Source organism: Nicotiana tomentosiformis, chromosome 7 (genome assembly GCF_000390325.3).
Source record: "Nicotiana tomentosiformis chromosome 7, ASM39032v3, whole genome shotgun sequence".
NCBI lineage: Eukaryota > Viridiplantae > Streptophyta > Magnoliopsida > Solanales > Solanaceae > Nicotiana > Nicotiana tomentosiformis.
In genome coordinates this window covers 125215699-125243609 of record NC_090818.1, presented here as the reverse complement: position 1 = coordinate 125243609, position 27911 = coordinate 125215699, and the positions used below count along the sequence as shown (strand labels likewise).

The 27911-nt window shown below is 37.7% G+C and overlaps 1 protein-coding gene across 1 annotated transcript; it reads left to right on the top strand.

Moving 5' to 3' along the window:
- The first annotated feature begins 1393 nt into the window (after positions 1-1393).
- On the top strand, positions 1394-6472 carry LOC104114596 (fatty acyl-CoA reductase 2, chloroplastic-like). Its single transcript, XM_070181120.1, has 4 exons — positions 1394-1482; positions 4667-4748; positions 5278-5666; positions 6304-6472. Exons 1-4 carry the CDS (start codon positions 1394-1396, stop codon positions 6470-6472), a joined length of 729 nt encoding a protein of 242 aa, XP_070037221.1.
- The last annotated feature ends 21439 nt before the right edge of the window (positions 6473-27911 follow it).

Genomic DNA, 27911 nt, shown 5'->3' with positions numbered 1-27911 from the left:
TGTCGGGTTCCGAAAAGTAGGCCCCTCGTTGAGAATCAAGTTTCTTCGTTTTGGCTGCGAATTCGGAATAGAATATTTAAGTTTTTTTAAATAAAATTTATATTTTTTAAAAAATACATAAAAGTACTATAAGTCTACAATAATTAATAATTTAAAATATTTAAAAGACATGAAAAAATTATGGTCAAACAACAATTCGTTTAATTCTTAAAATCCGAATTGTTTCATTTATTTTGGGACAAATGGAGTATGTATTTCTTTCTGTAATGTCTCATTCAATATGTGATTGCTGAAATAGAAAGAAAACCCCATCTCTTCAGGAGAGAAAATTAGACACGGCTAAAGCAAACAATTAAACTCAGTTGCTTAAAGTCTCATGCTAATAACGTATTATAAAATTAAAGTAACATAACAAGAATAAAGTAATTAACAAAAGTTACTTATAATACTAAGAGAATGATATTATTAAGAGGAAATGAGACAGTTCTTTCTTTCTTCCTTCAAGTGTATTCCAAATAAGTCGTAAGAAACTCATCTATAAGAAAAGAATGAGGGGCGGATGTAGCGTAATTTCGATGGGTTCAATTGAATCCATAACTTCTGACGCGATACATAATTTATGTATAAAAATCTCCTAAAATTGTAACAACGAATGGATATGAACCCATAACTTTAAAAATATAACGAGTTTTATATTAAGAATGTTGAAGGCTGAACCCATAAAGTTTAAATTTTGGTTGCACCTCTAAAACGAATGACAATTGTAATCATGTTTTTCCACCTTCTGATTTGAGCCATCTCCTGATTTGAGAACAACTTACTATTATTAATTACCAAATTAATATGACAAGATTTCTCAAGATACATCCACATGCAAGTAGGGCTGCTTATCGGGTTGATCAGACGGTTATTTATTCTTAGCGGTTCGGCTTATCGGTTATCGGCTTTTAAATGTATTAATTCACTAGTCACCCGATAAGAGATGGCGGATTGGTATCAGTTTAGCTATTTTCGGGCGATTTATCGACATATTTGAATCTGTATTACAGAGGCCTATTTTTGCAACATACTGATACAAACAATCTAAGGCATATTTAAAAGGTACCATCATTCTGCGTAAATTCTACTCGATCTAACAGCTAGGTGTTGCTGATGTATACTAACTTCAACTCATGTTCATATAGCTAAATAGTTTGTAAAAATACATATGCTTATACTAATTTCAAGAAAGATTTACGCCCAACGAGAAATATGAAGCACACTTAAGGTTACAGTGATACAGTGATACCATAACGACACAACATGATATATTAAACTTTTTCAACATATTAATAGTATCACAAGACACAACCAATAAAGTAAAGGAGAAGAAAGAAACTTACCGTCTACTGCCATGGCTATGGTCGTAACTGACGACTGGCTTCTCAAATTAGAGGTGACATATGGAGGAAACGAGGAAAGGATTAGAGAAGAGAATGGGAGGCGAGAGCCGCTGGGTTGTTATTTTTGTGGTGTTGTTGGTGTGTTGACTGTTGCCTCAACCTTCAAAGAGTAGAGAGTCTAAGAGTGAGAGGCGACGTCAGAGGGAGAGGCGAGAAGGCTGGGTTCTGAGATATGAAGGAATTAGAAATTAGGAATTTAGATTTTAGGGTTTCTAATAGTGGATAAGTGGAAGAGATATTTAATATACATATGGATAAAATTATAAAATATATAAATATAAAAATTCTTAACGGATTAACGGTTTATCCGATAAGAAAATTGAATAATCTGCCCCCAAACCGATAAGCCGTTAATAATAAAATTTCAATCAATTCACCACCCGTTAATCCGATAACCCGATATCAATAAGCCATTAAGCCACTTTTACGATTCGGTTTTCGATTTCGCTTCGATTTTGAATACCGCTACATGCAAAAGGGTTCATAACAAACCTCAATTAAGCTGGTAATTAAAGATTTAGAGTACATTGCTGTCGGCGGTAGATGACCGACAATATACAACATTTTTAGCTTATTTAACTGTGCATCTTTTCGGCTAAAAGTATTTTTTTGGCCAATTTTTTTTCCCTCAAAATTAAAGTGTTTGACAACTCTTTTAGAAGGGAAAAAAAGTATTTTCGAGTTGAAGCAGAAGCTGTTTTGAGAAGATGAAGCTTGCGTCACTACTATAAATCCGGTAAAACCGACCAAAAAAATCGACCAAACCGCGATCATTTACGTGTGGACGATATTTTTGTGGTCGGAAAGGCATACCGACCAAAGTTGGTCGGAAATTACCGACCAATTTTGGTCGGTCAATTGAATTAAAAAAAAATATTGCAAGAAAAACTGACCAAAGTTGGTCGGTATTTTAATTATGTAACAAAAAGATTCACCATCTGGGAATCGAACCGGAGTCTGTACTGTGGCAGGATACTATTCTACCACTAGACCATTGGTACATTTTATTTTAATACTGTCTTTTATTTGATTTATACTATTTAATTATATTTTCGCACGAAAATAACCGACCAAAGTGGTCGGTTCCACTGGATTCCTTGCAAAAGGTTGTTTTCTTATCAGCTTATGTGGATGGTTGTTACCCATTCTATTGTATCGTATTGTTACTTTAAATATGATGTTTGTTTTGATTGTTACTTAAATTTTATTATATCGTATCGTTAAATTCGTTACGACCGATTTGGTATGGTCGCGTCGTTACCTTGTCTTTTTATCTCAATCTCACCCTTCATTATTATTAAATAATTTTATTTTATCATTTACCCTACTTTTTTATATAGTAATTTTACCCTGTGTCATAATTTTTCTTTATAATATTGCAAGTTTATTCTTCATATTGTTGGTGTGTGATATCATGAAACGATGAGAAACGACGCAATCTATCCAAATATTGTATTTATCAAACGATACAGTACGATACGATACATTATGAAATGATACGTAACAACCATCCAAACAAGCTGTAAGTGTAATTTTCTGTTTTACAATCACATATTTTCTTCTACCAAATTTATATGGTGGTATTTGACTTGGCGTGAAGTTTAAGAAAGAAAGAAAGACTTTTAAAACTTATGGTAAAAAATAAATCATAGATATTTATATGACTTTAAATCAATTCATTAAGAATAAAGATGAATTTTAAAGATTAATATTGTGTCTAAATAAGAAAAGGTAACTTTTTTGGAACAGGTTAAAAAGGAAAAAAGTGTCATTAAGCTATTTTTCACTTTAACATTTATTTGAATATGACTTTTTACCACTAGGAACTATCTATTACCGCCTCATTACCACCAATAACAGCTTTTAGCGTCAATCAAATAGGCCATTTTCACAAAACTATATTTATTTAAATATTAATTTTAAGTTCTGTATTAATTGGCTTTAGATATCGATAAATTAAACACAAACCATCTTAATTATTCCGTTTCTTGTATTAAAATAGTACAATATCTTAATTATTCAGTTCTCATTCTTGCTTTTATCCCTTTCCTCAACTTGCTCGAATGTCACACAAAATATATTTTTTGCAGCTTTGATTGAAAAGATGCTAAGAACAACACCAAAGATAAACAAGATATACCTTCTCACGGCGGCTCAACGATGTTTAGAGCCTAAAGCCAAACTTCAATGAGGGGCCTAAATTTTTCGGTATTAAAAAACGCATTTAGTAAAATTTATCAAATGCTCCTTTTTGGGATTGTATTATTAAAGTTCCAATTCTTTCATTTATTGGCATTTTTAATACACGGATTCATATTTTCTTGTTGACATATTAAAATTCATAATAAATAAATAAAAAGATGATGCATATACTTACAAACAAATATAAAAAATAACAAATTCTACGATGCAAAGTAATAAGAAAAGTAAGGAACAATTGAACCTGGTTTAACAAACAGTCATAGATAACTTGGATATTACTTTTGTTACTTCAATATTTTTGGTGCAATGTCAGGAAAGTTTGACAAAAAGGGTTGCAATTGCCTTTTGCTATCTTACTTGACGGAATATTTTATGAGATAATGGATTTGTAAAGAAAGAGAAAGTAATCAAAGTAATATGGACCTCATGATAATGATAATAGTGTATAAAGGAGACAAGAAATATATTCACATGGAGCTCCAGCATACGAAATGTTCCAGTATAATATGCTGAATTATGGAGTTCCTGCGTATGAATTTCGATTCCAGCATATTATGGTGGAAATGCCGCACATTATGTTGGAATCTCATATGTAAAAAAAATTCGAACTCCGGCATATTATGCTGGTATATTTTCGAATTTTTAAAAGTGTTTTTATTCAAATATTATCTTTACATGAAAAAAAAACTAATTTTCAACTACCAATTATAAATCTGGCTATTTCTGATTTCCCCCCAATATTTTCATGTACACTTCTCGCAATTTTTTAGCGCCCAGGTTGTGAGAAATGTCAAAGTTGGGGGAAGTGTATATCGAAATATCCATCATTTAATCACGGTTCAAACCTTATTTTCGTTAATTAAATCAATATCATTGATATTAAGGTAGAATATGTGTCACAAATCTAAATGGAGAAATGGAGAAAACATGAAATAGAGAGGAGCCAGATCCATATTTATAATTTGCTAGGAATAATATTTCTGATTTTTTCATGATATTTCTCTTTCCCTCGCACAAATTAGGGTACTTGAGCCTTTAATTTTCTTCTACGGGAAAGGTCACCTCCCATGTGTTCTTGCTGATCCTGATTGTATAGTTGATGTGGTAAGTGTATATAATAAGTATTAATTTTAATATTGCCACTCATTACAGATGTCCAGCAATTAATTTTTTGCAAAAAGAGGATCAAAATATGATAATTTATATTTTTTCTGTCCCATTTTGTGTTATATTTTTTCTTTTTTTATTAATCTGTCCCAAGATAAATAACATATTTTTATATTTAAAAATAATTTAATTTTAAACTTTCGATTTTACCACTAATGAGATGATTTATCACCATACAAATATCTATACCTTGTTTTAATCACAATTGTTCCAAGAAAAAAAAAAGTCTTAAATTTTATAGGTAGCTAGTCACATAAATTGGGATAGAGGGATTAGTAAATAATTAGGTAAGGCCTTTTCTTACCATGATCAAAAAATCTTTTTATCATCTCTTCAAAAATATAATTGAACATTAGTCTTTTCACTATAATAATTATATATATATATATATATATATATATATATATATATATATATATATATATTAGATTTGTATTATCTGACTATTTTTTCTTAATTGATTTAGGTTCCTATTGATATGGTTGTAAATGCTACAATGGCTGCAATTGCAAAGCATGGATATTTGCCAAATCCAGAACTAAATGTCTATCACTTAGCATCAATGCCTATGAATCCTTTATCATACTCTCAACTTTTCGATTATAGCTATGAATTTTTCCATTCATTTCCTTTTATTAACACCAAAGGAAATAAAGTGGAGGTTAAGAGGATGAAATACTTTGACAAAATATCAGCCTTCTCAAATTTTATTTGTGAGGAATTATTCAGGCAATATGGTTTACAAGATTTAACTGAAGAAGAAATTATAAAATTTAAAAGGATTTTTAAAAGGAAGGTGGAATCCCTGAAGCAGTTCAGCAAGCTCTATGAGCCATATCTATTCTACAAAGGGTGGTATGAAGATTTCTCCTCTTAAATATGCAAAGAGTTCTTGTTAAGTCATCAATTTAATGGTCATTCAACTTTACACATTATTAGAGTAAAGCCGTATTTTTTTTCGCATTAGAGTAATCAAACTATGTGTGAGTAGTTCAAAAAGTATGCGAATGACTGGAAAGTTAAAATTTTAAAATCGGATTAATTACTCGCAACACTAGTCAACTTGTAGGGTGTCACATATCCTGTAGACAACAATCATATCAATCACTAGTCTAATCATCTATCCCACAAAATAGCTTGATGGCCGAACTACTCCCAAGGCGAATAGTGCCCTAGGGGCCGACCTATCATACGTCAGCATGTGTGAGTCCTCAAATTCCATGTCTTTACCAAAATTAGATAAAAATTAGTATTTCACAATAGCATTAAGTGAAGACTACTAGCTATTTCCAATTTTGTCAGGTGCATAACCCTAAAATACGTTGTTATCACAATAGGTTAAAGACAAGCAAAAACAAACAGGCAATTTGATATAGCCACAGGTATTATGTGACTTAATGAAACATGAGACCTAGATCTGCGATTATACTTCAGCACAAATGAAATAACTAGACTACATTGTGCTTTTGTCTCATTTCTTTTCTTTCGCAAGGTTTCACAATGGCAACATGCAAAAACTAATGGAAGAGATGTCAGAAGAGGAGAAAAAGAGTTTTGAGATTGATGTGGGACAAATAAATTGGGGGGATTACTTCTTGAAAATCCACATTCCTGGTGTACAAGAGAATGTATTGAAAGGCAAAAGAGTACCGGGCTGTTGAAAAAGTAGAAACTACTAGGTTTAATTAGTGCAGATTTAATTTAGCACTTATTACTTTCATAGATGTTGTACCAAATAGGACCTGCAAAGAACATATACTTGGAACATACAAAGCATGTATATATCATGGTATTGACCATTAGAGTGTTCCTTATTTAGTAGAAAATAAGCATATAGAAATTGCAAGATATTTTATGTGTTTCCTTCAATATAATTGAAGCGAGAATTTAAACTAAGAATACCAAATAAACACTAAAAATTTGATGGCATACACAAATAACGCATATATCTAGTGACTAGTATAAAAATCACGTATAGAAAATCATGGTTCCAAAAAGTTGTTTGTTTTTAAAAACTACTTAGAGGCGAGGTTTTAATACATATTTTTTAACAAACAATAGTATAAATAACATTGATAGAAACTAAGAGTACACCAAACTATATAGAGAACTTAGTTCTCTATCTGTTTCCACAGAACACACACACAGCAGTAAGTAAACGACACAGTAAAATTTTACGTGGAAAATTCTCAGCTCACGGGATTAAAAATCACGACCTACCCTTGTAGGATTTTAACTTCACTACTGAGCAAACTTTAGATTACAACCTCTTGTAACCTAGGAATTAACTCCTTAATCCCTTACTAACTTGTAACAACTCTATTACAAGCCACTTTGTAATAACTGTCACGACCCGAAATTCACACCTTTAGACCGTGATGGCGCCTAATATTTCACTTGCTAGGCAAGCCAACGTTAGAATAATATTATCCATTTTAAAATAATTTTTAAATTTATTAATAACAAAGGAACAAATGCGGAAGTAAGGTCTGAAATATAGTGAATAATCCATAAGAACAACGATGTCTAAATACCATCCCAGAATTGGTGTCACAAGTGCACGAGCTTCTAGAATAATACAAATAAGGGTCTGAATAAAATAAAGATGTCTGGAAACAAACATACAGCTAAAGTAAAGTAGACGGGGACTTCAAAACTACGGACATCGTGCAGTTATACCTCAAGTCTCCTCTGAGTAGCTGAAATCCGAGCAAGTCTATGGTACGCCGCTGGGACCAACTCCAAAATCTGCACAAGAAATGCAGAGTATAGTATCAGTACAACCGACCTCATGTACTGGTAAGTGCTGAGCCTAACCTTGACGAAGTAGTGATGAGGCTAAGGCGGGTCACTTACATTACCTGTACGCAATATTAGTAACAACAACAATAATAGAAATAAATCAGGTAACTCATTTATAAAAATTGAAGCCAATTCAGCAGTCATAACTAATTTATCATTTCCATCAATTCTGTTGCAGCGTGCAACCTGCTCTCACAATATATTCACATTTAATTCTGTTGCAGCGTGCAACCCGCTCTCACAATATATTCATTTTCAATCCTCTCATATAATTATTTTTAATCAAGTGTGTATGTGTGTGTATATATATATATTGCCTTTTAAATAAGTCTATTGCATCGTGCAATCCGATCCCCCAAATATTAACTTTTAATAAGTCTGTTGCGGCGTGCAACTCGATCCTCCAATATGGACTTTTTAATAAGTCTGTTGCGGCGTGCAACCCGATCCACCAATATGGACTTTTAATAAGTCTGTTGCGGCGTGCAAACCGATCCTCCAATATATCCATTTCAATTAATTCTGTTACGGCGTGCAACCCGATCCTCCAATATATCTATTTACCAATTCTTATAGAAGAAATTTCCCCAATAAATACAACAATTAATATAAAATTATAAGACAACAAGCATACAATAATTATGAAATAAACAATGATAAATAACAAATTATTATGGAAATCAGGGAGAAAATAGGCAATTTAATATTTAATATGCTAAATGTCAAATAACAATTAAGACACATAATTCAAATAACATGTAACAATTAATGCAGGAATTCAAGAATTAATATTTGACAAAGAATAGGAGAGAAACAATTATTATAATAATTAATTCATGATTTAAAATGATTTATGATTTTTCAATTAATTATGCAAACAATTAATTTGACGACGTATAGACACTCGTCACCTCGCCTATACGTCGTTCACACGCATTTCCATAACAAATAGTTTAAGGGTTCTATTCCCTCAAGTCAAGGTTAACCACGACACTTACCTCGCTTTGCGAATTTCAATCAATCACTCGACCACAGCTTTTCCTTTTAAATTTGTCTCCAAAAGCTTCAAATCTATTCATAAACAATTCAATATACTCAATACGAATCATAGGAATTAATTCCATATGAATTTACTAATTTTCCAGTTAAAAATTTGAAATTCATTAAAATATTCGACAGTAGGACCCACATCTCAAATCTCGGAAAAAATTACGAAATCCGAACACCTGTTCCGATACGATTCCAACCATATAAAATTTATCAAATTCTGATGTTAAATGGACCTACAAATCTTAAATTTTTGTTTTTGAAAGATTTTATAAAAATTTTAATTTCTTCCATCTAAATCCGAAATAAATGATGAATACAGACTTAGATTTATGAAGATTTATGAAATACAATCACTATATGATAAAGAACACTTACCTAGTTCGAAATCGTGAAAAATTCCTTTGAAATCGCCCCTAAACCGAGTTCTAATTGAGGGTTTTGAAAAATGGGAAAAATCCCATTTTAGTTCTGTTTTAAGTCACAGGCGTCGGGCCTTCTTCGTGTTCGCGAAGGGCTTGTCGCATTCGCGATGAGTAGCAGCCCGTGGCTTTCGCGTTCGCGAGTCCTCCTTCGCATTCACGAGTCCTCATTCACATTCGCGAAGGCTTTTTTCCACCTGGCCTTCGCGTTCACGTGCCAGTGCTCGCGCTCGCGTAGAAGGACGACTGACCCCTCCCCCAGGCCTCTAAATCTTTGCGTTCGCATTGAGCTGGTCGCGTTTGCGAAGGGTAAAGTCCCCATAGCTTTGCGTTCGCGACCCAATCTTCGTGTTAACGAAGAAAGAAAATTCAGCCACCCCAGTTTGCTCTTCGCGTTCGCGAGAGTACATTCGCGAACGCGATGAAGGAAATACCGAAAGCCTGAAGTTGCAGAAAACCAGATTTTTCTAAGTTCAAAATCATCCCGTATCCTATCCGAAACTCACCCGAGCCCTCGGGGCTCCAAACCAAACATGCACACAAGTCCTAAAATATCATACGAACTTGCTCGCGCGATCAAATCGCCAAAATAACACCTAGAACTACGAATCGGACGCCAAAGAAAAGGAATTTTTAAGAAAACTTTAAAACTTATATTTTTACAACCAGACATCCGAATCTCGTCAAATCAACTCCGATTCTCACCAAATTCGGCAGACAAGTCATAAATATTATAGTGAACCTATACCGGGCTCCGAAACTAAAATACGGACCCGGTGTCAATAAATCCAACATCAGTAACTTCTTAAAAATCTTTAAGCTTTCATCTTTTAATTTGTTTCATCAAAATTCCATATCTCGGGATAGGGACCTCAGAATTCGATTCCGGGCATACGCCCAAGTCCCAAATTACGATACGGACCTACCGAAATTGTCAAAATACTGATACGGGTCCGTTTGCTTAAAATTTTGACCAAAGTCAACTTAGTTTAGTTTTAATGCTCTATTTCACATTTTAATCTATTTTTCACATAAAAATTTTTCGGAAAATTATACGGACTGCGCACACAAGTCGAGGAATGATAATTGATGCTTTTCGAGGTCTTAGAATATAAAATTTCTTATTAAATTTAAAGATGACATTTTGGGTCATCACATTCTCCACCTCTAAAACAAACGTTCATCCTCGAACGGAGTTAGAAAAAAAAATACCCGAGCTGGTGAATAAGTGTGGATATTTACTCCGCATGTCTGACTCAGACTCCCAGGTAGATGCCTCTACCGGCTGACCTTTTCATTGCACCCGAACTGAAGGATAACTCTTAGACCTCAACTGTCGGACCTGCCGGGATAGAATATCCACCGGCTCCTCCTCGTAAGTCAAATCTTTGTCCAATTGGACTGAGCTGAAATCTAACACATGGGACGGATCACCATGATATTTCCGGAACATAGACACATGGAACACCGGATGAACCGCTGATAAACTAGGTGGTAATGCAAGCCTGTAGGCTACTTCACCCACCCTTTCAAGAATTTCAAAGGGTCCGATATACCTAGGGCTCAACTTGCTCTTCTTTCCGAACCTCATTACACCTTTCATAGGTGAAACTCGGAGAAATATTCTTTCTCCAACCATGAATGCAATATCACAAACTTTATGGTCGGCATAACTCTTTTGCCTAGACTGAGCTGTGCGAAGTCGATCCTGAATAATCTTGACCTTATCCAAGGCATCTTGTACCAAATCGGTACCCAATAATCGAGCCTCTCCCGGTTCAAACCAGCCAAATGGCGAACGACATCGCCTTCCATATAATGCCTCATATGGAGCCATCTGAATGCTCTACTGGTAGCTATTATTATAAGCAAACTCCGCAAGTGGCAAGAAATGATCCCAAGAATCTCCAAAGTCTATAACACAAGCGCGAAGCATATCTTCCAATATTTGAATAGTGCGCTCTAACTGTCCGTCTGTCTGTGGATGAAATGTTGTACTCAACTCCACCCGCGTGCCTAACTTACGATATAGAGCCCTCCAGAAATATGAGATAAACTGCGTACCTCGATCTGAAATAATAGACACAGGCACACCGTGAAGGCGGACAATCTCACGAATGTAAATTGCAGCTAACCTTTCTGAATAATAGGTAACTGCCACTGGAATGAAATGTGCTGATTTGGTTAACCTGTCCATGATGACCCAAACTGCGTTAAATTTTATCTGAGTCCATGGGAGTCCAACAACAAAAACCATAGTGATACGCTCCCATTTCCATTCAGGAATTTCTAACTTCTGAAGCAAACCACCAGGTCTCTGATGCTCGTACTTAACTTGCTGACAATTCAAACACCGAGCTACATATGCAACTATATCCTTTTTCATTCTCCTCCACCAATAATGTTGCCGCAAATCTTGATACATTTTGGCAGTACCTGGATGAATAGAATACCTGGAACTGTGTGCCTCTTCAAGAATTAATTCATGAAGCCCATCCACATTAGGCACACAAATACGACCCTGCATTCGCAGAACTCCATCTTCCCCCACAGCAACCTGTTTGCCATCACCGTGTTGCACCATGTCCTTAAGGACAAGTAAATGAGGATCATCATACTCCTCTCTATGATGCGCTCATATAAAGAAGACCGAGCGACTGTGCAAGCTAGAACCCTACTGGGTTCTGAAATATCTAACCTCACGAACTGATTAACCAAAGTCTGAACATCTGCAACTAATGGCCTCTCACCAATCGGAATATACGCAAGACTGCCCATACTCACAGCCTTTCTACTCAAAGTATCGGCCACCACATTGACCTTTCCGGGGTGATACAAAATGGTGATATCATAGTCTTTCAACTACTCCAACCATCTTCTCTGCCTCGAATTAAGATCTTTTTGTTTGACCAGGTACTGAAGGCTACGATGATCAGTAAATACCTCACACGAGACACCGTAAAGGTAATGCCTCCAAATCTTCAGCGCATGAACAATGACTGCCAGTTCTAAGTCATGAACAAGATAATTCTTCTCGTGAACCTTCAACTGCCGCGATGCATATGCAATCACCCTGACATCTTGTATTAATACTACACCAAGCCCAATGTGAGATGCATCACAATATACTGTATACGACCCTGAACCTGTGGGTAATACCAATACTGGCGCCGTAGTCAAAGCAGTCTTGAGTTTCTGAAAACTCAACTCATACTCGTCTGACCATCTGAATGGGACACCTTTCTGGGTCAGCCTGGTCAATGGGAATGCTATAGATGAAAACTCATCCACGAACTGACGATAATAACCTGCTAAACCCAGGAAACTCCGGATCTCTGTAACTGAAGTAGGTCTAGGCCAATTCTGAACAGCCTCAATCTTATTAGGATCCACCTTTATGCCTTATACCGATACAATATGCCCCAAAAAGGCAACTGAGTCTAACCAAAACTCACATTTTGAAAACTTGGCATATAACTGATTTTTCTTCAAAGTGTGAAGCACACTTCGAAGATGCTGCTCATGCTCCTCTCGACTGCTGGAGTAAATCAAGATATCATCAATGAATACAACCACAAAAGAATCCAAATAAGGCTTGAACACCCGATTCATCAAATCCATAAATGTTGCTGGGGCATTTGTCAACCCAAATGACATCACTAGGAATTCGTAATGCCCATACCGAGTCCGAAAATCTATTTTAGGGACATCAGATGCCCTAATCTTCAACTGATGGTAACCAGACCTCAAATCGATCTTCAAAAATACCTTGGCACCCTGAAGCTGATCAAATAAGTCATCAATTCTTGGCAGCGTATATTTATTTTTTATAGTGGCCTTGTTCAACTGCCGATAATCTATACACATCCGCATAGAGCCATCTTTCTTCTTTTCAAATAATACTGGTGCACCCCAGGGCGAGACACTAGGTCTAATGAATCCTTGATCAAGCAAGTCTTGTAACTGCTCTTTCAATTCTTTCAACTCTGGCGGGGCCATACGGTATGGTGGAATGGAAATGGGCTGAGTGCCCAGAGCCAAATCAATACAGAAGTCAATATCTCTGTCGGGTGGCATCCCCGATAAATTTGCAAGAAATATTTCTGGAAATTCACTAACAATTGGTACTGAGTCCATATAAGGAACATTCACACTGTGATCGCAAATATAAGCCAAATAGGCTAGACACCCTTTCTCTACCATACGCCGAGCTTTCATATAAGAAATAACCCTGCTGGCAGAATGACAAGGAGTTCCTTTCCACTCTAATCGAGGTAACCCCGACATAGCTAGGGTCACTGTCTTGGCATGACAATCCAATATAGCATGATAAGGGGACAACTAATCCATACCCAAGATGACATCAAAATCTACCATATCAAGAAGTAGAAGATCCACACTAGTCTCAAGATTACCAATAGTAACCATACACGAACGATAGACATGATCTACTATAACAGAGTCTCCCACCGGTGTAGTTATACACACAGAAGCACTCAAAGAATCACAAGGCACAACCAAATATGAAGCAAAATAGGAGGACACATAGGAATAAGTAGATCCTGCATTAAATAGAACTGACGCATCTCTATGGAAAACTAGAATAATTCCTGTGATCACAGCATCAGATGACTCGACCTCAGGCCTAGCTGGAAAAGCATAAAATCGGGGTTGGGCCCTACCACTCTGAGCTGCGTCCCTGAGACGGCCTCTAACTGGCTGGCCTCTACCTCTAACGGTCTGATTTCCATCTCTAATGGCCTGACCTCCACCTCTAGCTACCTGACCCCTACCTCTAGCTGGTTGAGCAAGAGGTGAAGCAATCGGTGCCGGTATGATGGCACGAGAATCTTGCCGAGATCTGTTACTCGCCAATCTAGGACAATACCTCCTTATGTGACCAATATTTCCACACTCATAACACTCATCCTGATGCCGTGGATGCTGAAGCTGAAGCTGACCCAAATGGGTCAAATAACCGCTGTAGTAACTCTGGAGTGGTGGTGCACTAATAGGAGCTGAATGTGTACTGAATGTTGGATGCCTAGAGTAAGGCATAATAGGACCGTGACTCCCTGAAGCACCGGGAGATGCATGAAGTGCTGAATGAAATAGTCTGGGAGGATGACCCCTACCAAATTTACCCATGCCTCCAGACACGGCACCACCGAAACCACAAAACAGACGAGGCCTCTTATCAGACCTCTGCCCTCTCTACTATGTAAGAACCATCTCGATCCTCCTTGCAACATTAGCAGCCGCCTGAAAATAAATCTCACTTCCGATCTCCTTGGCCATATGAAGTATGATAGGGTGAATGAGTACCTCAATAAACCTCCTCACTCTCTCTCCCTCCGTAGGTAGTAAAAGGAGAGCATGGCGGGCCAAATCCACAAAACGGGACTCATACTGAGTAACAATCATACTGCCCTGTTGTAGACGCTCAAATTGCTTGCGGAATTCCTCTCTCAGTGTGATAGGGAGGAACTTCTCCAAAAATAGATGAGAGAACTGCTCCCAGGTAAGTGCAGGTGATCCGACAGGTCGGGTCAATGTATAATCTCTCCACCACCTCTTGGCAGAACCCGTCATCTGAAATACAGCAAAATCAACCCCATTGGTCTCAACTATACCCATGTTCCGCAGCACCTCATGGCAGCGTTCAAGATAATCCTGTGGGTCCTCAGAAGGTGTACCACTTAAGTGAACTGGAAAGAGCTTAGTAAACTTATCCAGTCTCAATAAGGACTCAAAAGCAATGGCGGTCCTATCATCGGTCTGTGCCGTAACAACTGGCTGAACTACCCCAACTGGCGGGGCTGCTGGAGCCTGATTATGGGGAGCCATCTGCTCCGGAGCGGGAGTAGTGGAAGTTTTTGCTCCTCCCCCAGCCTGTGAGATGGCTGGTGCCACTGGAAATGTACCATTCTGGGCCACGCCCTCATAATACTTAAGAAACGGACTAGAGCGTCCTGAAGTACTGGAGTGGCTATGAATCCTTCCGGGACCTGAACTGGTCCAAGTGGTACATTCTGAACTGGAACTTCCTCCTGAATATCCACCTGAGGTTTTATAACATATGCAGTTGCTCGAGCTCTGGACTGAGCTCTACCTCTACCTCTGCCTCTGCCCCTAGCACGACCTCGGCCTCGACCTCTACCCCTGGCCATAGTTGCCACCGGGGGCTCTAGTCCCTGTCCATCGGTAGAGGTATTACATGTTTTCACCATCTGTGAGAGAGTAAGAGTAGAATGATTCAATCATCAATGATAGAATAAATTCGCACGACAGAATAAGAAAGAAGTGATATTATTCCTAAAATTTATAGCCTCTGAGAGATAAGTACAAACGTCTCCGTACCGATCCTTCAGACTCTACTAAGCTTGCTCGCGACTCGTGAGACCTATGTAACCTAGTGCTCTGATACCAACTGTCACGACCCGAAATTCCTACCTTCGGACCGAGATGGCGCCTAACATTTCACTTGCTAGGTAAGCTAACGTTAGAATAATATTATCTATTTTAAAACTATTTTTAAATTTATTAATAACAAAGAAACAAATGCGGAAGTAAGGTCTGAAATATAGTGAATAATCCATAAGAACAACGGTATCTAAATACTATCCCAGAATTGGTGTCATAAGTGCACGAGCTTCTAGAATAATACAAATAAGGGTCTGAATAAAATAAAGCTGTCTGGAAACAAACACACAGCTAAAGTAAAGTAGACGGGGACTTCAGACTGCGAACGTCGTGCAGTTATACCTCAAGTTTCCTCTGAGTAGCTGAAATCCGAACAAGTCTATGGTACGCCATTGGGACCAATTCCAAAATCTGCACAAAAAGTGCAGAGTGCAGTATCAGTACAACCGACCCCATATACTGGTAAGTGCTGAGCCTAACCTCGACGAAGTAATGACGAGGCTAAGGCGGGTCACTTACATTACTTGTACGCAATATTAGTAACAACAACACTAATAGAAATAAATCAGGTAACTCATTTATAATAATTAAAGCCAATTCAACAGTTATAGCCAATTTATCATTTCCGTCAATTCTATTGTAGCGTGCAACCCGCTCTCACAATATATTCACATTCAATTCTGTTGTAGCGTGCAACCCGCTCTCACAATATATTCATTTTCAATTCTCTCACATAATTATTTTTAATCAAATATATATATTGACTTTTAAATAAGTCTATTGCGGCATGCAATCCGATCCCCCAATTATTGACTTTTAATAAGTCTGTTGCGGCGTGCAACCCGATCCTTCAATATGGACTTTTTAATAAGTCTGTTGCGGTGTGCAACCTGATCCCCCAATATGAACTTTTAATAAGTCTGTTGCGGCGTGCAACCCGATCCTCCAATATATCCATTTCAATCAATTTTGATACGGCGTGCAACCCGATCCTCCAATATATCCATTTACTAATTCTTATAGAAGAAATTTCCCCAATAAATGCAATAATTAATATAAAATTATAGGACAACAAGCATACAATAATTATGATTTAATTATGAAACAAACAATGACAAATAACAAATTATTATGCAAATCAGGGAGAAAATAGGCAGTTTAATATTTAATATGCTAAATGGCAAATAACAATTAAGACACATAATTCAAATAACATGTAACAATTAATGCAGGAATTCAAGAATTAATATTTGACAAAGAATAGAAGAGAAACAATTATTATAATAATTAATTCATGATTTAAAATGATTTATGATTTTTCAATTAATTATGCAAATAAATAATTTGATGATGTATAGACACTCGTCACCTCGCCTATACGTCATTCACATGCATTTCACATAACAAATAGTTTAAGCGTTCTATTCCCTCAAGTCAAGGTTAACCACGACACTTACCTCGCTTTGCGAATTCCAATCAATTACTCGACCACAACTTTTTCTTTTAAATTTGTCTCCAAAAGCTTCAAATCTATTCATAAACAATTCAATATACTCAATACGAATCATAGGAATTAATTCCATATGAATTTACTAATTTTCCGGTTAAAATTCTGAAATTCATTAAAATATTCGACAGTGGGACCCACGTCTCAAATCTCGAAAAAACTTATGAAATCCGAATACCCGTTCTGATACGAGTCCAACCATAAAATATTTATCAAATTCCGATATCAAATGGACCTTCAAATCTTAAACTTTCGTTTTTGGAAGATTTTATAAAAAATTCCAATTTCTTCCATCTAAATCCGAAATAAATGATGAATATAGACTTAGATTTATGAAATACAATCACTGTATGATAAAGAACACTTACCCAGTTCGAAATCGTGAAAAACTCCTTTGAAATCGCCCCCAAACCGAGTTCTAATTGAGGGTTTGTGAAAAATGGAAAAAATCCCATTTTGGTTCTGTTTTAAGTCATAGGCGTTAGGCCTTCTTCGCGTTCGCGAAGGGCCTGTCGCGTTCGCGATGAGTAGTAACCTGTGGCATTCGCGTTCGCGAGTTCTCCTTCGCGTTAGCGAAGGCTTTTTCCTCCTAGCCTTTGCGTTCGCGTGCCAGTGCTCGCGCTCGCGTAGAAGGACGACTGACCCCTCCCCCAGGCCTCTAAAGCTTCGCGTTCGCGTTGAGCTGGTCGCGTTCGCGAAGAAGGAAAATTCAGTTAGCCCAGTTTGTTCTTCGCGTTCGCGAGAGTACATTCGCGAACGCGATGAAGGAAATACCAAAAGCCTGAAGTTGCAGAAAATCAGATTTTTCTAAGTTTAAAATCATCCCGTATCCTATCCGAAACTCACCTGAGCCCTCGGGGCTCCAAACCAAACATGCACACAAGTCCTAAAACATCATACGAACTTGCTTGCGCGATCAAATCGCCAAAATAACACCTAAAACTACAAATCGGACGCCAAATCAAAGGAATTTTTAAGAAAACTTTAAAACTTATATTTTTACAACCGGACGTCCGAATCTCGTCAAATCAACTCTGATTCTCACCAAATTTGGCAGACAAGTGATAAATATTATAGTGGACCTATACCGGGCTCCGAAACCAAAATACAGACCCGGTGTCAATAAATCCAACATCAGTAACTTCTTAAAAATCTTTAAGCTTTCATCTTTTAATTGTTTCATTAAAATTCCATATCTCGGGCTAGGGACCTCGAAATTCGATTCCGGGCATACGCCCAAGTGTCGGAATTGTCAAAACACTGATCCGGGTCCGGTTGCTCAAAATGTTGATCAAAGTCAACTTAGTTGAGTTTTAAAGCTCTATTTCACACTTTAATCCATTTTTCACATAAAACTTTTCAAAAAATTGCACGGACTATGCACGCATGTCGAGGAATGATAAATGGTATTTTTTGAGGTCTTAGAACACATAATTTCTTATTAAATTTAAAGATGACATTTTGGGTCATCACACTCTATTACAAAGACTTACAACTCGACTAAACCTAGCCAAGACACAAATACAGAGTTTATGATTAAAAAAAAGTTTCCTACACAATTGCTTCTAACCAAGTTAAATAGGAATTACAAGTAATAAGCTTTAACAAAGGTACAACACAACTAAGGACATGTGATGACTCGATGCAGGATACTGGTCCTTATTATGTAGTTTTTTGTTCTTGAAGCACTTGAGAATCGATTGCTGGATGGATGCACAGACTTGAGAGAAAGCTGGATTGATTCTTCAAAAATGTTCAAGTGATGTTTTGTCTTTGGCTTAATGTTAATATAACATTGGTGACATCACTTGAATGATGCAAGCATGTTTGGTACATGAGCATTCCCAATGAAGTTGACTGCTGCACTGTTGCGTGTGCAGACAATAACTTTACAGCTGTTGGGGAGTTGACTGGTATGGTCACCAAGGGAACTGATGTTCATCTGTTCCCTCTGCTGTTTCTCTGACTCTGAAGAGTTGAACTATATCCCCGACTTTGAGACTTGTTGATCTTAAGTACTTGAGGATGTGTAACAGGTTCCTTATCTGGTTCTTAGCATTAAGTTTGTTAGATCATCAAAACATAACAATGATGCATAGAACCTATCAAACATTTAACATTTCCCATTTCGATTGAGTGGGTAGGATTACAAGAATACATGAAAAAGGAGAGAGAGATAACAAGAATACATGTCAAAGGAAAGAAATGAGATTACATAAGGTTCAAGCTATTAGAAGCTCGTCAAAATATTTGGCTACAAAAAACCCTATACCCAAAACTCGTCAAAAATATTTGGTTTAAAGACTTTTGCTTCGTATAGAGGGTGAAAAAAAAAGGTAAGAGATGTGAAGTTTAGATCTGAGTAATTGTTTAAACTCCACTTCTCCAGTGTTATTTATCTGAGCTTTTATATATAGCTTTCTGATTAAGTAAAATTAAAGAACCATTTTATGTTCCTTTATTAATTAACGTCTCACTTATATGTAATTTATCATTTTTGCACAGGTTGAAGCATTTACAAAGAACTCAAGTTGTGGCTATGATGAGTACTCATGGTCAATTTGGCTGCACAACAGCAAACCTTTCTCTCAACGAGAGCTTTGAGAAAATGGTTTGTTGAGTGTGCAGCCGAATTGATCGAGGACTTGAAATTGAAGTTACAGTCTGACCTCAACGACGATTTAATGACGTACGCAGATTTTTCTATATATTTTATTTGAAGAAATAAATAAATGAACAAATTATTATAATGTCAAGCTGTATCATTTTTGTATTTACACCCATGGTTTTTATTTTGCTTACTCTCTCTCTCTATATATATGCATATATACATACATATTTAATAAAAATAAGTCGACAAAGTAGTGTCACTTGATACCGCTTGAGACTAGGTGTATCCGTCCCTTATTCAGAATCCTGTAGCCCTCTATCTGGAAGAAATTAATAACCTAATTTTGTGTTAAGCACGGTGTTTTGTGTTATTAATCTCTTTTGCATCTTCATATGCATTAATATATATCACCCCTATCAATGACATGGCTGCGATAAAGGGAAATAGATCTAGCTCGACTAGCTTCATGTTGTAATTATTGTATTATGTTGTAATTAATTGGATGTAGCTAGGTTGTTAACCTATTACATTTTCTAACGCAGTTAATTAATATTCTTATTCCAAAATATGTATTATGGGTATCTTGTATTAGTGTAATTAGCTGATTTTTTCAAAGTTAATTAAAGCTTAGGGTTTGGTGATTGCAGCTTTGAACTACGTGGAGTAGACTTTTCTCATTGTTTGGACTTGTCTTTTTTTTTTTTTTTTTGAGTTCATAATTATAGCTTACTTAAGACCAGTAGCCTAAAGTTTGGCAGTTTACTTCGAACTAATGCAGCTCAACTTTAGGCTGCTGGTGTTAAGTTCGATATGCCACACTAAAATGAAGCAGTAGTTATTTTGGTAGCAATTTTTTTATTGGATGGTTCACTATTACAACAACTAACATTTGAAGTTTGAAATGTTACCACAAATAAAATTATATATAACTGTACAATTTAAGTACCTACATAAGGAGAAAGCCTAATACAAATGACGAAGACTAGTTTTTGAATTAAAAAATATTCAAAAAATAAGAGGGACTTCTAGTTTGGGTAAATCTTTTTTAATTTCTCAGAATAAGAAAGGTTACATGCTACAACAAATAAATAAATCCTAATAAAATTAATTAAACAAAAAGTTTATATGAAAAAGGGTAAATTAGCCATATTATAATTTTTTGATTAATAATTAAATAGATTAAAAGTAATATTTAAAAAATCAATATAAGTGTGATGGAGCAAAACATGTGGGGGTTTATGAAATTATCCCAAAAACAAAATATAATAAAAAGCAGGTCTAACATACCTAGTTGAGAATTTATTAAAACAATATAATAAAAAGCGGGTCTAATAGACGACCTAAAACCAACAATAAAAAGCGTGTCGCTGTTCTAACAGGCGACCTATTGGATCTATTTTCATATTCAAAACAATAATATTTCAACATGTTAAAAAGGAAGATTTGAAATAAATAGGGTACATTATCGTACAAATACTTTATAAACTTAGGGTTCGTTTGGTACGAGAGATAAGGAATAATTAATCCCGAGATTAAATCTGAGATGCGTTTATCTTATATTTGGTTGGGATAAAATCGTGGTATAACTAATCCCGAGATTAGTTATTCCGAAATTGTAGTATTTTTTTATCCATATGAAAGGGTGAAACAACTAATCTAAGGATAACTAATCCCGAAATAATTAATCATGGGATAACTTATTTCCCAATCAAACTATCCCCTAGGATCTAAACCCGTGATAAGTGTCGAAGATTAGAAATAGATCGTTCAAACAATTGCTTAGTTTTAACTTAATAAATCAACGTTAAGGAAAAAAAAAAAACCCAATGAAACCACCTTTGGTACCGCAAATCCAGAGCAATTCACATTTTGCTATCTCCTTCACTTTTCTCACCTCTTTTTCTCTCAGTGAAGCAAAGTGTTCAAAATGAATGACAAATATCGGGACTAAATTATAGGATTCTTGCAAGTCCAACCACATCAATAGATCCGGATCCAGAATTTGAACTTTTTGGGTTCAGATTCGTAATTTTATCACATCTCATCTAACATAATTAGTTCAAAATTTATTATTTGTATATATTTAATGATAGTTTGAGCAAAAATATAGGGAAGGAGCGAAAGCTATGGGTTCAATTGAACACATAGCTTCTACACTGGATACGCCTCTGCTGATCAACTTAATGGGAAAGTTAATTAAAAAACTTCTACCACTTTTTTAATAGGAAAATTCTAGTCAAAGTTTGCCTTCCGGAAGCAAGCTTTTAATTGATTAAGCTCCCGTTTGGACAGGAATTTTTTTACTTTTTTTTTTTAAATACAAAAAATTTAAATCTTTTTTCAAGTAAAATGCATGTCCAAATACAATTTTAATTTTTAAATATTATTTTTCAATACAACTTTAAAAATTCTTTTTTTTTCCAGGTTTTCACCAAATCTATGTCCAAACACTAGCTAGATTTGTGGATACTAGTCGTTGCGTGCATGTATTTTTATACACACCCCTTGTATTTCTATGTCAAACACATAACATGCATCCTATACTATAAAAATCTTGCATTGTTATTTCCTTCATATAATAGTTGATATATGGACAACAATGCCCTTATCCCCAGTCCCATCTGTTTGACCAAAAAGTGTAACTTCTGATTAAACTATTAAATTTATGTATTAATGGGTTAAATCTAGTTAAGGATAATAACTCTAGATGCTAATCTCGAAAACGTGCAGGAGATGGGGGCAGATCCCATAAATGATTGATGACAATAAGTGCTAAATACTCTTAAAGCATAAATATTAATGGAGATATAACTAACAATAAATGGCATTTAAGTAAATAAGGAGAATGATTCACCCAATAATGGATGGATTGTACGAATATTTCTCTTGACAATAATGAGTGACAGAAAAATCCAAGATTCGTGTGAACAATCTTCGGATCTGGTGGAAAGGTGAGGAATAATATGAGCAAGAATCTTTATCAAAAGGTAATCTTTGTATCGTTATAAGAGAGAGAGAATCTTCTTCTCAAAAATGTTCTTATCAAATGAATATTACATGCCCCTATTATTGTCTCTTCTTTCTATATATATGAGCATTTTTCCTAAGAAACCCTAATAGTACAAACAGAGAATATCCACTAGAATATTCCTTTTTAATACCCTATCCTGATAAATTAACCGTTACAGCTCCTATCGTCAACAGTCAACCTTGACCTCGACCATTGTTGACATCTCGACTACGACTCTTGTCGGCTCCTCGGCCAATGACTTTACTACATCTTGGGCGACCTCGACTAACTCTTTCCTCAATGCCAAATTACGCTAAATATACTTAGGGCAGATTTTGGCTTATACAGTTAGTCCCTCCACTTATTAAGGCCGACATCAGAAGGCCTTGATGAGCGGACTCTGTGTAACGTGATTGAAGTGCTTAGACGAGATGGGCGAGCCGTAGTGATTAGGGGCGAGTAGGCAGCGTGTCCTATTGTGAACCGTAAGTTCTGGGGTCGCATATCCCGCTAATAAAGGTGATGTCATGGCGGTCGATGTCATTATGGCGCAATTTCCCGAGATGTTGCTTCATTTTGCGCGTGCCTCCTGAGAGAGCCTACCGCTTCGGTTACAGCATCATGCAATGATGGTCAGTTTCTTGGTTTCGATGCCTACATCCTTATAAATAGGGGTACGTGGGTAACGTCTTATCATTTACGAAATTTCTTGTACGCAGCAAACTCTGCATCTTCTTCCTCCTCCATTGTTTGAAACTTCTTACTAGTTTTAGTGATTCTCGCTGCTTCCTACATTTCCTTGTTTGAGCATCTTCTCCTAATTAACATGACTAAGGCATCCCATGTTCCTGGTATGGCAGCTGATCCTACCCCTTTGGCGATGCTAATACCCCCTCACGCCGATATGATTGTTGTCGCTGCTAATGAAGAGAACTTCCCTACGGTGGAGGAAATAGTTCCCCATAATGATAAAACTAAGTCCGATTTCTCGAAGATGCCTAAGGACGACCCTGAGGTCCCGAAGTCGACGATGAAGGAGATCGATCTTGTTGAGTTTGGGCGAGGTTCAAGATTCCTACCTATATCTATCTGATCTCAGCGGGGCGCGATGTGGTACAAATACACCGCCCTGGATATTGCGCGTTCTATGCGTATCCTTTCTACATCGGCTATTCCTTTCCTTTTCTCCCACTGGCGGAAAACTTTTGCCGTTATTACGGTGTTTAAACGGCCCAACTCTCCATACATCTACAAGTTTATCCGCATGTTAATGAAATTCGTGGAATTGGCTGGGGTCGAGATCACAGTTCGCCACCTGATGCATCTCTTCGCCCCTAGTTTCTATAGGGGGACGATGCCGCACCTTCGCCATATAGGAAGTAAGTGCTTGGTGGTGAAGATGGACTATAAGAAAAATTGTCAATTTTTGCTCAACTACTTTTTCATAAAAAACGAGGACATGGTGGCCAACGCGAGCGGATTCCCTGAGACTTGGAATTACTCCCGTAAGTATCTCCTTTTTACCCAAGCATGTTTTTTACTTGTTTGAGTCGTGGTCTGACAATCTGTCCCTTCTTCGTGCAACCGAGACTATACCCCCTCCTTTGGTCGGGCACATTCATGACTGGGTCAGCCGGATTCTGCCTCACACAGTGGGGTTCGTGGATGGCCGACCTTTCTCAAGAAGTTCGGGCCTGCGCCTTCCGCGACCGGTGAGTTCACCTGTACATATTTTCATCTATATTGTTTTGATCTCACAGTCACTTTCCCATAGTAGTTTTGTAGAGGAAGTGAATATTTTATTCTATCTTTTTCAGCCCGAGGACTATCGTATAGATCAAAGGCCCCTCCTCGTGCATTTCGTAAGAGGAAGGCTACTTCTTTGGGGTTAGTTCCCAATATGACAGCGACCAATCCCGCCCGACTCTCCGCTTATATTCCTTCTTCTGCCGTGGCTAGGTCTGCCCGGTTGTCGACCACACCTGCAGTAGAACTTCTGACTTCCCCTCTTTATCATCTAGTAGATGAGGACTATGAAGCGGATTCAACGCCGAGTGGAGATAACTTGATTCCCCGCAAGAGGAGATCAGTGATGGATGATTTCGCCGTCTAAGAGACGGCGACCATAGAGCTTGGGGGTGACGCCGAGTTGCCGCCTGTGATTTCGCCCTCGTATGAAGCAGAAGAGGGTACATCTCTCCCTGAGACCATGATGGGATTTGAAGGACCATCAGCGAGAGTCCCTGACGATTTGCGGCAGGACGATCCATCGGCTTCACGAACGACCGAGAATCTTTCTTCAGGGGCGACTTAAAAGGAAAATGCGTAGCTGAGGAAGGTTACAAGACGGTCTCTAACATGGATGTCGAGGAGGTAAGGATGATGGGGGAAGGATTCACCCGACTCGAGGTGAGATTGGAGGGACCACACAGACTATTAAGATCCCTTTGGATCGGGACTTACTGGTGGACACGGAGGACGTGGTCTCTTCTATCGGTCCCATTTGCTCTAATGTGGAGGTTAAAACCCTAGAGAAGTAGAAGGATTCCGCTATATCTAAGAGCATAGACGGCCTCACTCTTAGGGTAAGTTTTTCGATCCCTCTTCGTTTTTGTATGGAGTGTTCAAAGTTTTGTTCTTACTCTTCATTTTTTCTTTTTCTTTCAGACCGTGATTTTGGTGATTGAGAGCGCCCGACGAGAGGAGAGGCGTAAGGCTATTTTTTAGAAGATGGAGCAAAAATATCGTGAATACTGTGCCAAGCATCGCGATATCTGTAGACGGTTCGGCGAGAGCGACAGCTTCCAGGCTCTCCGAAATGAACTGAAGGAGAAGGATGACCAGTTGGTATAAGTCATCGGAAAATGCAGCGTTCTCGAGGGGGCATTGAGGGAAAAAGAGGAGGAGCTTGAGGTGAGCAGGGGGGGTCGAGGCCCAATGTGCCGACCTTCAAGCCCAAGTGGTCTCATTGCGTGCCGAGCACAAGGAGTATCAACTCAAAGCGAACGCTCTGAGTGGCAAGGTCGTTGAGAAGGCAACGGGTTTAGAGAAGGCAGAGTTGCAGCAGTTGTCGGCTGCGAGGAAAGCAGAGGCTTTATATATCGTGAACCGTGTTCTCTGTTCTGAGCGGGAGGGTGCTATAGAGACGGCCAGGCTCAGAAAGGAGCGGCTTGATGAGCAGATATGGGAGATGGAAAAAGAGGCTTCGGGCCTTAGTGATCGAGTTGCTGCTCTTGAGGCCGAGAAGGTGCAGATATTGGCACAACCGTCCTCTTCCTGTACTTCTGCTTTTCCTGATGTTCCGAGGGACTTGTACGAGGAATGGATTCATGTCGACTTCGAGGATGCAGGTGTGGATCGGATTGAGCCAGACTCCTGGTACGAGGATGAGTATCCCGCTGGCGATGGCGATGGTGAAGAGGTAGGTGGAGATGGTCTGGGCGATCAAGCTGGTGGTGCTGCTGGGCCAGGCGGTGATTAGTTATTTTTCCTTCTTTTTTGCTTAGCCGCAGAATTGTGTGTATTTTTTGTAGGCGTGCATTTGAGCATTTGTAAAAAATATTTCAAGTATAAAATTGTCACGACCCAAACCTAACCTGTCGTGATGGCGCCTATCGATGGTACAAGGCAAGCCGTCATTTCCAAATACTCCAACTATTTAATAGAAAAATAATTCAAGATATTTGAAATAGGTAAAATATTCATAAACAACGGGGTAAAACCCAAAACACAAGTGCAGAAATAGCTCCCAATATCGGGGTGTCACTAAGCCATGAGCATCTATACATAATCAGTCTAGAAATGAAATGACTGTAATAGTTTGGATCCAAATACAATGAAAGAAAGGATAAGGAAGGAGAAACAAGGACTGCGAACACCAGGAAACTACCTCGATATCTCCAACGGTCAGATACACGAAATATCAACACTCACCGCGTCCAAAAACTACTGGATCTGCACACGAAGTGCAGGGTGTAGCATGAGTACAACCAACTCAGTAAGTAACAATAATAAATAAGGAATTGAAAGATAATGACGAGCTACACAATTATAATTCATTTTCAGTAGTCTCAACAAGAAAAGTAGACATGCTTTCAAATCCGGCAAATTAAGTCAAATCAGTTTATTCGTGCCAAATTCAAGTAAAAACCATATAAAAGTATCCTTCAGAAGTTTTCCAAAATCAGTGATATATGGCAACTATGTGCAATAACAATGAAATCATATACAACCTCTCATGGCAACAATCACTCCGTGCTCTCATTCACTTCAACCTCACAATTACTCATTCCTCACAGTCACTCAGCATTCGGCACTCGACACTCGACACTCGTATTCAGTAGGTACCTGCGCTTACTGGGGGTGTGTACAGACTCCGGAGGGGCTCCTTCAGCCTAAGCGCTATATCAAGCCAAATCATGGCATAAATGTGATGACCCAAAAGGTCATCTTATGCTTTAGAACTCGAATCTACGCTCTTAAGCCTTAAAAATCTCATTTTTACCCTCCTCGATTTACGTGCGCAGCCCGGGCAGGTTTTTGAAATGTTTTTATGTTGAAAACTAATGAAAATAAAAAAAATTTGCCTTAAAAGTTAATTTTAGTTGACTTTGGTCAACATTTTTGGTAAACGGGTTCGGATATGTATTTTGACGGTCCCGGTAGGTTCGTATCGAGTTATGGGACTTGGGCGTATGCCCGGAATCGAATTTGGAGATCCCTAGCTTGAGTTATGAATTTTTGATGAAAATTAAAAGTCTGAAAATTAATTATTTTTAAGAATTGATCGATGTTTGGCATTGTCAGTATCGGGTCCGTATTTTGATTCCGGAGCCCGGTACAGTTTCATTATGATATGTAAGACTTGTCTGTGAAATTTAGTGAGAAACAAAGTTGATTTGACGTGATTCGGACGTCCAGTTGAGAAGATATGGATTTTAAAGTGTTCTTGAGAATTTCATTTGATTTGATGCTAAATTCGTAATTCTAGGTGTTATTTTGGCGATTTGATCATGCGAGCAAGTTTGTATGATGTTTTTAGACTTGTGTGCATGTTTGGTTTGGAGCCCCGAGGGCTCGGGTGAGTTTCGGATAGGCCACGGGATATTTTGGACTTGGGAAAAATCTGGTTTTTGCAGATTCTGGTGTCTGGCATATCCTTCTTCGCGTTCGCGAAGGTCCTCTCGCGAATGCGAAGAGTAAACTGGTGAGGCCGAGACTTCTTCTTCGCGAACGCGAAGGCCTGGTCACGAACGCAAAGTTATGGGGGATTTACCCT